The sequence below is a fragment of the Dipodomys merriami genome, unplaced genomic scaffold, assembly GCF_024711535.1.
Source record: "Dipodomys merriami isolate MVZ:Mamm:240054 unplaced genomic scaffold, mDipMer1.0.p SCAF_8, whole genome shotgun sequence".
Classification (NCBI taxonomy): Eukaryota; Metazoa; Chordata; class Mammalia; order Rodentia; family Heteromyidae; genus Dipodomys; species Dipodomys merriami.
Window position 1 is genome coordinate 19541029 of NW_027206401.1, and position 13635 is coordinate 19554663.

General features: G+C 39.9%; 1 protein-coding gene across 1 annotated transcript; it reads right to left on the reverse strand.

Annotated features, from left to right (window-relative positions):
* Positions 1 to 6465: 6465 nt before the first annotated feature.
* On the reverse strand, positions 6466 to 12682 carry Smim28 (small integral membrane protein 28). The gene is made up of 2 exons (XM_070010090.1): positions 12572 to 12682; positions 6466 to 8869 (listed from the first exon to the last, which is right to left on the reverse strand). Exons 1-2 carry the CDS (start codon positions 12680 to 12682, stop codon positions 8492 to 8494), a joined length of 489 nt encoding a protein of 162 aa, XP_069866191.1. The 3' UTR covers positions 6466 to 8491.
* Positions 12683 to 13635: the final 953 nt, after the last annotated feature.

Sequence of the window (13635 nt, forward strand, 5' to 3'; positions counted from 1 at the left end):
TTCTATCAAATCTTGTATTCCGCAGGGCCACGCTTGAATTATTTAGTGAAGCCTTAGTATTGAATTTTGACTTACGTTTTAAAAATAGTCCATTTATTTTAGCTTTGTAACAGATGTGATCTTCAGTGACTTGGAGAAGTTGAAGAATATAATGCTTTTACCCAGGTTCTTTTTTTTTTTTTTTTTTTTTTTTGTCGGTGGTGGGGCTTGAACTCAAGGCCTGGGCGCTGTCCCTGTGCTCTTCAGCTCAAGGCTAGTGCTCTACCCACAGGGTAGAGCCACAGGGCCACTTGCGGTTTTCTGAGCGGTTTATTGGAGATCAGAGTCTCATGGACTTTTCCTGCCTGGGCTGGCTTTGAACCGCCACCCTCAGATCTCAGCCTCCTAAGTAGTTAGGATTATAGGCGTGAGCCTATTGGTACCCAGCTTACTCCTGTTCTTTTAGGGTGGGGAAAAGGATGTAATTTACAGTATCAGTTAAGTCTTTCTCGTCCCCCTTTTTTAGTTTTCTTCTTTCTCCTTCTTTTGGAGACACTGGGGATTGAACTCAAGGCCTTAGTATTTACTAGGCAGATATTCTAACACTCGGGCCACATTTCCAGTTGTTTTTTGCTTTAGTTATTTTTCTGATAAAGTCTCCTGCTTTTTGTTGTGGGCTAGCCTCAGTCTGGGATCCTCTCATCGACTGTCTCCTGCAAAGCTGGGACCATGTTTATATACCACCATGCCTGGATTCTTGACTGAAATGCATCTCCTTAAGTTTTTCCTTGGGTTAGCCTGAAACCTCCCTTCCCTATCTGTGAGCTGGGAGTTCATATGTGAGCCACCATGCCTGACTTCGTTTTTCTTTTAAACTGCAGACTATCTTTTGTAGCCACCAAAACTGTTTTTCTAGGGGAGAGCAGTTTATTGGCAGGAAAACAACCTACATTTGGAGACATTCTTGTAGGTGTGGAGTATATAACTAATGAAGGATGCAACAGGTGGCTAGACTGAATTATCTGCACTTAAAGGTGGTAATTAGTCATAGACAAGGAAAGAAGGAAGGAAAGGATTTATTTTAAATGAATGGGTTTTTGTTAGAACAAGCGTAATAAAAGTCTGAAGGCTCCACTTTTATATTCATATTTCAAAATAATCATGTTAAGCTTCATTGTGATGAATTAGAGCTAAATTGTTCTATTAACTCATACTTAACTAATATTTATGTGACACTGTGAAGCAGTTATTTTAGCTAAGCTTTGCAAAAAATAAAGGTGCAGAAGAGAGGAGGACTGCGGGAATCATTTAGTTGTGAGGCTACCTTCTACCAAGGCACAACAGAAACACTAAATTAGTGAATCCCAAACGTTAGCTCCTAGAGGAAACACAGAGTAAGCCTTTAGTCACAATATTCTTGTTACTCAATCAACTCATAACTTATTATACGTGTGTTGCTATGTAAAGATACCAAATAATAATGATTCATTAATATTGAATTCATGACCAGCCACATTTTAACTCATGAGTAAAGCTTTGCTAACACATGTACTTGCTTCTCCAGGCTGCTCCCCCTTCTAGAATTAGCCAGCATTTCCACACTGGGCCTGGGGGCCAGGGAGCCCAGACAGATCACCATAGCACTAAATGAACTGTGGGAAGAACATAGTGGAGAGTATGACAGAGTGCTGAAGGTGAGCCCTGAGCCATGTAAGGGGTTTGTTTCCCGGTGCCTGTCTGTGAGTCACTGAAAAGTACCACAAGTATTGGTTGTGGGGTCACAAATACATTTGGCAAGTAGGTGAACATGAAAATTCAGAATCTGTAAGTAATGAGGATCTGCTGTCAATGTTTCCTGTAGTAAAGAACATAAGCTGTTCCATCCACTTGTCACTGACAAAGAGTGACTAGTGCCCTGACTAACCTGAAGGAGAGATCAAAGGATGACCACCTGTGATCTCAAAGGCAAAAGCCTGTTTATAAATATTGCTTAGTCACTCTGTTATTTATTTTATTAGGTAGCAGTTATTTCCCACAGATGATTACAATGCTGTTTCCATCCAACATGTGACTCTTATAACAGGATTTTGACCTCCCCACCCCCGAATTGTTGGGTGAAAGTCTGTGTTTCCTTTCCTTGAAACTTTGGCTTGTAAATGGTAGAAACAACACTGAATGACTCTGAAGCTAGATCATCAAAGACTTCACCAAGTTCTCTTTGGGATACTTGCTCTTAGAACCCAGCCACCATGCTTAAAGGAAGCTCAATTAGCTCTGTGCTAAGCCATGTATGGGTTCCCAGCTTGGATTTTGGCTGACATCTGGTGTCAAGCATCGGACCTGTGAGTGATTAAGTGTGACTTCAGCTCCCTGCTATCCAAACATTCTCAAGTTTACGATGAGGCCCTAGAGGTTAGGAAGCATGTGTAAACTGTCTTTATAGCATCCACAGAATCTGCAGGGATAAGAAGAGGCTAACTGGGCATGGTGGTACATGTAATAATCCCAGCTACTCAGAAAGTGGAGAAGGATGGATTATGACTTTGAAGCCAGTACAGGCAAAGTTAACAAGATCTTAGCTCCAAAACATTATAGGGCTGGGGATATGGTTCAAGTGGTAGAGCACTTGCTTAGTAAGAGCAAGGCCTTGTGTCTAATCTCCAATACAGAGAAAAAAAAAAACCTAACATTAAGTGGCTATTTTTTTATGACACTGAGTTTGGGGTGGTTTGTTTTCTAGACATAATAACTTGGAGGGTATTTGCTCTGGATAGGACTGTGATAGGTGTTGGTGGAGGTTAACCATAAGTAAAGTTTGATCCTGGCCATCTTTAACTCTGGGGTCACTTTTTCCATCATACCATAATTGAATATTTGTTTAGTCTTTTAATGACTTCCACTTTCTCAGCTGTGATAACCATGAAATGGATAGCAACATGGTATTCTAACAAGAAAGGTAGGGTTTTGTTTTTTTTTTTATAGGGAGGGGGGAATGGTTGGCTGCATCATTAGTTTTAATGAGAATTCTAATATTCATCCATTATTTAGTCCTCCAACAACCCCACAAAGCCCTATTTCCACTGAGCACTTTGCTTAGTGCCTGATGGATAGAAATTGCTTAATAAATGTTAAATGAATGCCAGTCATAAAATTTATTAGATGTACAGATAGTGATTGAATAGTTTTAGGTGCACCTGTGAACACACTTCCTTTCCCATGTGTGACAGAAAATAAAGTGGCATTTCTTAAACTGTGGGGAGGAGGATGTCCAAAGTTGGAAATGTCTTTCAAAAGTAAAACATTAGCTGCACTGAGAATGAGATCTGATGTAACTTCTAAGACCTCAGCGATGTTTTTATGAGAACAGGGTTTATGCTTTGGAGTAAAAGCAGGATACCAAATATATCAAAGCCAAATAATGTATATTCTCAGAAGCATTTATAAGAATAGCTTCTTGTTGGACCTAAGAGAAAGAAAATGGGTGAATTTCTTGACCAAAGGCCATTTCCTACAAACTTAGGGCAGCTAAAATGTTCCCTTAAATTCCTGTACATGGCACTCTCCTTATTGCTGGTGAATTACCATACTCTTTTTTTTCACTAAAACAATTTAAAAATAGCTTATATGCCCATATTTCTAGACAATATTTTTATAAGACAATAAATTTAGTCTAGCTATGGACATTTCTCTCTCCTCTATTTACTTGGATACAAAAAAAATCTTTTGAGAATGAACAGAATTCAATAAATCATGCAGAATAAAAGAACTGGCAATGAGTGGACCTGACTCCTCAAACCTGGTTTATCTGGTCAGAAAAACAATAGACTTCCGTACATTAGCCTACTAAATAGTTCCAGGACATTTTTGTCATTGTTTTCAGATTGTCTATATAGACAGTCCTATCATCTGCAAAGAGAAATCATTTTATCCTCCTATCCATTTTTCTTCTTTCTTGCTTGTTTTTTTTTTTTTTTTCTTTTTTTTTTTGGGTCCGGTCATGGGGCCTGAACTCTGGGCCTGGGCGCTGTCCCTCAGCTCTTCAGCTCAAGGTTAGCGCTCTACCAATTGGGTCACAGCGCCACTTCCGGCTTTTTACTTTTTGCTTATGTGGTGCTGAGTATTTGAACCCAGGGCCTCAGGCATACAAGGCAAGCGCTCTACCACTGAGCCACCTTCCCAGCCCCTTGTTTTATTATTTTTTTTAAGAGGGGGGAGGATTGTTATTTCTTCTAACTGCAGGATCAAGGACTTTCACGTTGTTGAAAGGAATGGTGGGAGGAAACAGTCCTTACAAGGAAACTTCTGTTTTCTTACTACTAAGACACTGGTTGTAGTGTTTTATAGGAGTTCCATTTCAAATTGTGCAAGCTCTCTCCTCTGTTACTCGTTTGCTCAAAGTTTTGATCATGCATGGTGTTAGATTCTGTCAAATGCTTTTTCAGCTTCTAGTGTGATATTATGATATTTTTCTTAACTTGCTGGTGTAATGTATTTCATTAATGGATGTATTAATGTTAAAGTAGTTTTGCATACTTGGGATTAACTCACTTGGTTGTGGTATATGATATATAATACTTCAAATTTATTTCTGAATTTGATTTGCTTCTATTTTGTTGAGTTTGGATCCAAATTGATAAGAGAAATTGGTCTTTTGCTTTCATTTTTTGGTAATGTGTTTGGTTTTGCTAACAGGGCAATAATGCTAGTCTCAAAAAATAAGTTAGAGAGCATCATCTCTACTTCTATATTTTAGAAGAGATTGTAGAGAACAGATACTATTTCTTTCTTAAATGTTTAATAGTATTTACTAGTAAACCCATCTGGGCATTAAGTTTTCTGTTTTGGAAGAGTTTTAATTACTGATTCAATTCTTTTTGTATATACATATATATACATATATGTATATATTACAGTGCTAATGATAGTTAAGTCAAGGTGAATGATAGTCCAGGGGTCTACTATTAAGCTATACCCCCAGCTTCATCAGTTACACTTCCTTTTTTTATTGGTTTCTTCAGTATTTTTAAACATTTTTATTGGTATATATTACTTGTACAAGGAAGTTTTATAGTGACATGTCCATACATGTATACAGTGTAGCAATGTCTTAAGATCATATGAAAGATATTCTGTCATTAAAATATAGACTGTTACATGGTTAATTCAGATGCTCTACCATGTCATCAATGCACTTGTTTTCTCTTTTTATTCTATTCTCATGATTGCAAAATGGCTATAGTAACCTCAGATATCATATTTAGACACAGAACAACTAGAAAGGAGTAAAAGTATTTCTTTCCATGTATTTATTTATTTTTATTTATTTTTTGTTGTTGGTGGTGGTGGTGGTCATGGGGCTTGAAATCAGAGCCAGGGCGCTGTCCCTAAGCTTTTTCACTCAAGGCTCACACTCTATCACTTTGAGCCACAGTGCACTTCTAGTTTTCTGATGCTTAATTGAAGATAAGAGTCTCACAGCTGGGCACTGGTGGCTCATGCCTGCAATCCTAGCTACTCAGGAGGCTGAAATCTGAGGATCAGGGTTCAAAGCCAGCCCAGGCAGGAACGTCCATGGAACTTTTATCTCCAATAAACCACTCAGAAAACCAGAAGTGGTGCTGTGGCTCAAGTGGTAGAGTGCTAGCCTTGAGCTGAAGACCTCAGGGACAGCACCCAGGCCCAGACTTCAAGTCTCACGGACTGATAAAAAAAAAAAAAAAAAAAAGAGTCTTACAGAGTTCCTTGCCCAGGCTGGCTTTGAACCCAAATCCTCAGATCTCAGCCTTCTGAATAGCTAGGATTACAGGTGTAAGCCACAGGTGCCTAGCTTCATATTTATTTATTTTATTATAAAGATGCTGTACAGAGGGTTCATGTATTTATTTTTAATAGTAAGGCAAACTTTTCTTAAAAAGTTCCTTCTCCTTGGTGGATCTCCTAAAACCAAATCCGTTCTTGGTACAGAGACTGAAATCAAAATAACCTAGCAAAATGCACTCCTTGGTGTTTGGAAGGGCCTAGTCTGTCTTTAGCAGATGATTTCTGGAATCCAAGAAGGAGAATGAGGGGCAGTTGGGAAAGAATCAGTCCTCCCTTTCACAGAGCTGGAATCTTAGGATTAAAAACAATGTGAAGAGCTGGGCACCTGTGGTTCACACCTGTAGTCCTAGCTACTCAAGAAGGAGATGGGAGGATCACAATTCAAAGCCAACTGAGCAGGAAAGTCCGTGAGATTCTCACCTCCAATTAACTACCAAAAAAGCTTGAAGTGGAGCTATGGCTCAAGAAATAGAGAGCTAGCATTGAGCAAAAAGCTCAGGGTCAACATCTAGACCCTGAGTTCAAGACTCAACAACCTTCTTCCCCCCAGAAAAAAAGAATATGAGAAAGGCTTTTCATTCTCATTTGTTTATTTCCCTTAAAACACATTAGAGAATTTTTACTACAATTTCACTAAAACAAACTCTATTGATTTTTCCCACCCAAATAGATTATATTTTGCTTTAGTCCTCAAAGATAAAACCATTATTATTTTTAAAATCATTTGGACTCATCCAACAGTCTAGTTTGTTTTTTGGTACTGTATATATAAAGTATAGTTTTATTGTTATTATTACATGTTTTACAGAGGGATTACCATTTATAAGTCAGGTAATGAGGACATTTCTTTTTTGGATACTGTCATCCCTTACTCCTTCTCTTCCCCTATTTTCCCCTCCTTCCCTGCCTACAAATAAAAAATTTTTTTTTAGTTATAGCATTGAGCCTGGTATCTGTGTCTCATACCTGTAATCTTAGCTACTCAGGAGGCTGAGAACTGAGGATTGTGGCAAGAAAGTCGGTGAGACTCTTATCTCCAATAAACTACTCAGAAACAGCTGGAAGTGGTGCTGTGGCTCAAGTGGTAGATCAGTAGCCTTGAGCACAAAGAGGCTCAGGACAGTGCTCAGGCCCTGAGTTCAAACCCAGGACTGGCAAACAACAACAAAGCAAAACAATTATAACATTGAGAAGATAAGAATTATGAATGTCACCCCTACACCCTTCATCTCCCCTCCCTATCACCACTGTGGATATCCTGATACACCTCCCATGTGGTAGTATCTACCAAGGGGAGATTTCTAACCGTGCCAAACTTACTTTCTCCTACTCTGATGTGACCCATTTCAGCAAAGGCTGAAACTGAACTTGTATTAAGTTCCTGAGAAAACACCTACCACCATACTTCTGCTCAGATCAGAAAGCCAGGCATCTGGTCCTAGGTCTATTCCAAGATATGCAATGTTGGCCAAGTGGCTTCATCTCTGTAAACTCTAGTTTTGAAGTCTGTGAATTCAGAGTTGGAATGGGGTGGTTATAAGGTTAGAGCCAATCTGCTTCTGTTTTATGGTGTGGCCCAGTGTTAATCTTTACTTTCCAATATTAAACTGATTTCTACCTGTGACTGCTGCTAGGTAACTACAACAAATTTTTTGTTTTTGGGGTCCGGTCGTGGGGCCTGAACTCTGGGCCTGGGCGCTGTCCTTCAGCTCTTCAGCTCAAGGCTAGCGCTCTACCACTTGAGCCACAGCGCCACTTCTGGATTTTTTTCTTTATGCTTATGTGGTGCTGAGGAATCGAACCCAGGGCCTCAGACATGCAAGGCAAGGACTCTACCACTGAGCCACCTTCCCAGCCCTACTATAACAAATTTAATAACAGTGCTGTGCATTATGGTAATGGTAGCTAAGATATATAGTATGGAATAATAAGAGAACGTGTTATAGTAACAACAATGTCTTCTGCCACATTGTCAAATGACCCACAATATTCTAGTGCAGGACATGTCCCTGTAATTGTCAATTCTCTCTCCTGTTCAAGAAAGCAGATCAAAAGACAGATATGTAAGCTCCATATCACAAAAGAGATCATTTTGAGAGGCTTATTATATTTTTAACTAAAATATGTATAAATGTCTGTACTTTCATTGTTAATATCAAAATGCATGCCATCATTATTTACAACACAATAAACCACTGCTGCTTTAGAGATCCCTTTTATTCCTTCTAGACCTCTCTATGCATTTTGAAGCCTTCCCATAGAAGTGGAGCCGTGAGACCCGGAAAAACTCGTGCAGGAAGAAAAGGTGTATTTGGTAGCAACGGCGGAAGCCTTTGGCTAATTAATCCTGTATTTTCCTTTTCTTTTTTCTTGACTTTCAGAGCTGGTTCTATACTTACTGGCAATAATTTATTAATTTTTTTCTCAACACACAAAGAACTTTCTCCTTAGTCTCAGGAACGTTATGCATTCTAGGAGTCCTCGGTCATCTTTGGGAGAGCCGGGGGCACTTGTTCCTCAAAAGCTGGATATTAAGATCATCTAAATGAACAAGGAAGTGTTATCTCCGGCCCAAGGGAGGCCGCCAATCTGCTAGGCCTTCGAGGATGTGGATGGCTTCTCCATCTTGCACGGGGTCAGTTAAGAGCTGGGTTTTCGGTGGTTTGCAGGTCCGTTGACCTTGGCTACCCAATCAAGGCGCCCATTCTTGGTACTGAGGGGCCACATCAGAGGCCTCTTCCCCAGTGGGGGCCCTGGTGGCCTCTTCATAGGAGGGTGGCAGGCCGGCAGCGGCAGAGGAGGAGGGCAGGGCCCGGTGGGCGGGGAGCGGGGAGTAGGGGACGCTCTGCTCACTGCCCCACGAGAGGCCAGGCAGGAAGTCGGTCACCTCCCCTGGGCCCAGGGGCTCTGCGAGGTCCACGCCGAGCCCCGGGGCCCGGGCGCGCGGGGCCTGGCAGCGGCGGTACAGGAACAGCAGCAGGAAGGCCAGGAAGAGCAGGACGGTGGCTGGGAGAAGGATGCACAGGAAGGGCTCTGCATCGGCTTGGGAGGAGCTCACTTGCTGGGTGCCCTGGAGTTAGGGGAGGAAAGTGAGCTATAGGGTCAGGGCAGGTGGTCCTGAATGTCTGAGGCCACGAAACCCATTTCTCCATCTATTCTTCTTCTTATGATTACGACTCACCATGTTAAAAACAACTGTCACCATTCACTATGACAAAGAGCTAGGCCCTCGTGAAAGGAAATGAATTTAAACCACGAAGTAGGAATTCAGAAGGTCCAGAAGTACCATTGACTATCCAACAGCTTCTTCATTGACATAAAATAGTGCAATGCATTCTGGTTGGTAGGTCTACTACTTAGGAACTACCAAGAACACTCATGATTTATGCACTTTTTTAGTGTGTGTGTGTGTGTGTGTGGTGTGTGTATGTGTGTGTGTGGTGTGTGCGTGTGGTGTGAGTGTGGTGTGTGTATGTATGTGTGGTATGTGTATGTGTGTGTGGTGTGTGTATGTGTGTGTGGTGTATGTGTGGTGTGTGTATGTGTGTGTGGTGTGTGTCTGTGTGTGTGGTGTGTGTGTGGTGTGTGTATGTGTGTGGTGTGTGTATGTGTGTTTGTGTGTGTGGTGTGTGTATATGTGTGTGGTGTGTATATGTGTGTTTGTGTGTGTGGTGTGTGTGGTGTGTATGTGTGTGTGTGTGGTATGTGTGTGTGTGTGTGGTGTGTGTATGTGTGTGTGTGGTGTGTGTGTACACGCGTGCACTCACGCACCCCACTCAAGGCCCCTGATATTGATTGGCTTTTTCACTCAAGGTTTGAGCTCTACCACTTAAGCCATATTACCACTTCTGATTTTTTTCTGCTCATTAATTGGAGAGAAGAGTTTCATGGACTTACCTGCCCAGGCTGGCTTTGAACTATGATCTCAGACCTCAGTCCGGCATAAGATTATCTGCTATCTGGCCATTGATACATTTAAAGACATTTTAGAATTAAACAAAAAATGTTTTAGTGCCATAAAATTAATTTTGATTTCTGGGACAAAATCACACACTATTTATATCACATAATGTTAATATTTGAATTCCAATTTGACAATTGGCAGGAATGAGATTTTTTTATTTTTAAATGTGATTTTTTGTAATATTTGTGAGATTTAACTATAGAAAACTTTTAAATTGTAAGGAAACAGAATTACAGATCAATTCATAGGCAATCATAAGAGTATTAATTTTGTAGTATTACCTCACAAGAACAATGAGTTTCTGGTAAAGAATATTAGAGCTATGAATTAATGCTTCACGAAGACAACATGAGTGCATACTGTTCTGATTACAAGCACATCACTTTAAATATGGCCATGGGAAGGAAGTATTAAGAATGTTTTCAATTATGTACAACATTTAATCAAATGTAAATGTTAATATGCACTATTATGAAAGAAAGAACATATTTTAAACTCTTACCATTGTGTTCAAGATTTTAAAGAAAAAAAACAGTAAGTTATTTTCTTATTTGAAATAAAACATAACAACTCTGAGAGCTTGTAGTTGTCCAGTGTCCTCTTCATGGAAGAAGCCTGGCTTGTCTCCTTTTGCAGAATCTTCTCTACTTCTTACAAGCTTTACAAGGATGTATAAGTTTTTGGGACTTGAAACTAAATGGTTTAATATTTATACTGCCAGATTTTTTTCCCCTTGGGAAAGTGTGAATTAAAATAAATGAAGATCTCCTTAGGAACAGAGCCCTTGTGATCTTTGAGGTCTGTCAGTTTTGCCTTTGAATTCCAGGATGATCCTGCGTCACGTCTGTGCCCTGAAAGCTACTGGCCCCGTAGAAGCTTGGGTTTTCTTCTATAGGAAATAGATGAAAAACATCTCTCTGTGTATAAAATGCTAGGTGAATAATAGACATTGATAGGATCATATTTCAAGGACTAAAGGGACCTGATTTACTAAAACTAAAATAGTAAAGATAATCCAAAGAAATCTAGCTAGTTGCTGATACAAGGATGGAAAAGAGTGAAAATGAAACCTCTTATACAAAATGTATATTTTTGTCAGTATATATTTTAGAAAAATAGTTTAGTGATATGTGTTCAGTGTGTGATGGAGTTGTATTTCTAGACTAGGGAGGTCTTCTGTTTTTTCACACATAAGTTCACAATCAGAATAATTTACTCAAAATCTGCTTTGACATAGTAAGTATGGCATACGAAGAACAGATAAAACTGAGTATGATAATAAGTTGAGTCAAAGAAAAATTTAACTATAATTTGTTCTTTCTAAACAAATCATTAAATATATTAAAATTATTATTTAAAGCAATGATTCTTCAATCTCAATAAACACAGACCCCTTTTACCATTTTTTTCTTTTAGCCCACATCAATAATAGATGATAATAGTTCAAATTTTACATTCTCTGTTATGACCTGTAAGTTGAATATGTACTGAATATAAAACTACTTAAAGTTCTATTGAACAGGTTATAGAACAGACAATATTGTTACAATTACACCACTATGATATCACCAAAACTCTGGGAAAAGAAAAAAAACAAAAACCTCTGTAATCAGTACTTTCATTTGTTGGCTGGTGTTTGAAGACTTCTATCTAATATAGCAAGCACATGAGGACAATTTGAGACAAAAAGAAAACTCTTAAAAAAAAGTGCATCCAAGATTTCTTTTCCAGGAAATGTTCTAATTAGTCCACTAGCCTCAGAGTTATTTCTTAACTTTTAATAATTTATTGATATTGTATTTTCTGAGCAAGTCTTTTGTTTTAAATTTTTTGTGTTATTATAATGTTGATATACAGAGGGGTTACAGTTACATAAGTCAGGTAAATAGTACATTTCTTTTTGAACAATGTCACCTAGAAATATCAAATTGAAGTTGTAACTGCAGAAGGAACTATCTGTCTATCTGTCTGTCTGTATATTTGTAAGTATATTTTCTACAAAAGGATATTCAGGAGAACCACATACTAATCTCACTAGCTGATATTCTAGAAAAGAAGGAAATAAATTCCTGTCGATCTTGAGTACTTATTAGGCACTCATTTCTCCTGATTATAAAATTCTTTGTTTCAAAGTGTCTACAAGTAGTTTCTTCTGTGCTGCAAGGTTGCTTTGGTGGCTTTCCAGACAAAGCAAAGCAGCTCCTGTGTTTCTTAGTGAGACACGAGGACTCCGTAGCCCCGGGCTATCCTGCCCTAAGACTTGATTTCTGCCTCTTTCTCACAGTGGTTACACACAGCCAGCAACAGGGGCTTTCTTAGTTTTGAATAGAGATGTTGTTAACTGGGCAAAGAAGAAAACAGTAACACCAAGACATAAAACTTAAAGACACAAGAGGGAAAAATGGAGAGATCAAAGAAAGGGATGACATTGTCCAAAAACAAATGTACTTATTACCTGACACGAACCTGCTGTACATCACCTTTATAAGAACAATAAAAACTGAAAAAGAAAACTTATAGACACCTAGCTTTAGGTGTTCATGGATATTTTTCCCTACATCAAGTCTTCCCAGAATATATTTGTAACAAATTTTATTTGAATCAATCATTGTCAAAAAATCATTTTTTAAATTATTTCCTTTAGACCACACCAATCAGTGAACTCATTTTTTTTGGGGGGGGGGAGCATTATATCCACAAAGTAAATTATTGCCACGAGGTTTTAAGATCCGATACATATTGGCATTACTGGCTTAAAATCGACCTGAGATGCTTTGGAGAAGAAAGGCGTAGTGGTTAGGTACAGACCTGCAGCTGGGTCTCTGGAAGACGCAGGCTTGCTTCGCTGGGTAGCCACTCGTAAGTCCCTCTGCCGGCATGGCCAAACTTCCTCCAGCTGCTGCCCAGCAATTCCTGCATGCTGCCATGCAGCTGTGTCCTGAGCACCTTTCACCTGCTGCCCCGCCTTCCACAGTGCTTGCCTCCTCTTGGCCTGCAGCCCGGGAAGGGGGGGGGGGGAGGAGAGGGATAAGTTTGACCAATGGCTGTTGGTTACTTGCCTTGGGATGAGTAGAAAAGAAACCAAGCCTGAGAGAGGCCTCTCAGGACGGACAGTATTTACATGCAGTCGCAGGGTGTTTCTGTGGTCCTCGTGCCCGGGCTATGAGGTATGGAGTGGATTTCAGATTGGTGGGTGGGGAGGGTGGTCTCTGGCATTAGCGTTAACAGTGCAAGAAAGAGCTGATTCCGTGGCGATGTAACTGAGACCTCTTCCTTCCCTTCCTGTACTGCTCTCCGGGGACTGGTTTGGGCCAGAGCCCCACCCCGCCCAGGCCTCTTTGAGCACTTCAGGGTTCTGTGGTGGAGAGGGAACGGCTATTGGGTAGAGAAGCAAGGAGTCATTGATAATATTTCACTGAATTATTTAGATGTAGGACGCCTAATGATAAAGTTGTACAGAAGCCAGACAGACAACGGCTTCGATTGTTTGGATAAAATGTTTGCTGACTTCAATTTAAAAAAAAAAAAAGCCAAATTACCAGTACCTAAATAATTTTCCTTCTGATTATCTTCTGGACTTTATATAATTACTCATAATAATCTTTTTTGTTACTTATTATTGATTTCTTTTGGGGGGGGTCGTGGGGCCTGAACTCTGGGCCTGGGCGCTGTCCCTCAGCTCTTCAGCTCAAGGCTAGCACTCTACCACTTGAGCCACAGCGCCACTTCCGGCTTTTTTTTCTTTTTGCTTATGTGGTGCTGAGGAATCGAACCCAGGGCCTCAGGCATGCAAGGCAAGCGCTCTACCACTGAGCCACCTTCCCAGCCCACTCATTAATTTTAAAGTAACCAACTTTCAACTTGAATGTTCA

Excerpts from the sequence above, each read along its gene's own strand:
- Smim28 (XM_070010090.1), bottom strand. The coding sequence starts at position 12,682 with ATGCAGGAATTGCTGGGCAGCAGCTGGAGGAAGTTTGGCCATGCCGGC. Across the intron at positions 8,870-12,571 it reads TTCCAGAGACCCAGCTGCAG|GGCACCCAGCAAGTGAGCTC; the intron begins GTCTGTACCTAA and ends CCCTAACTCCAG.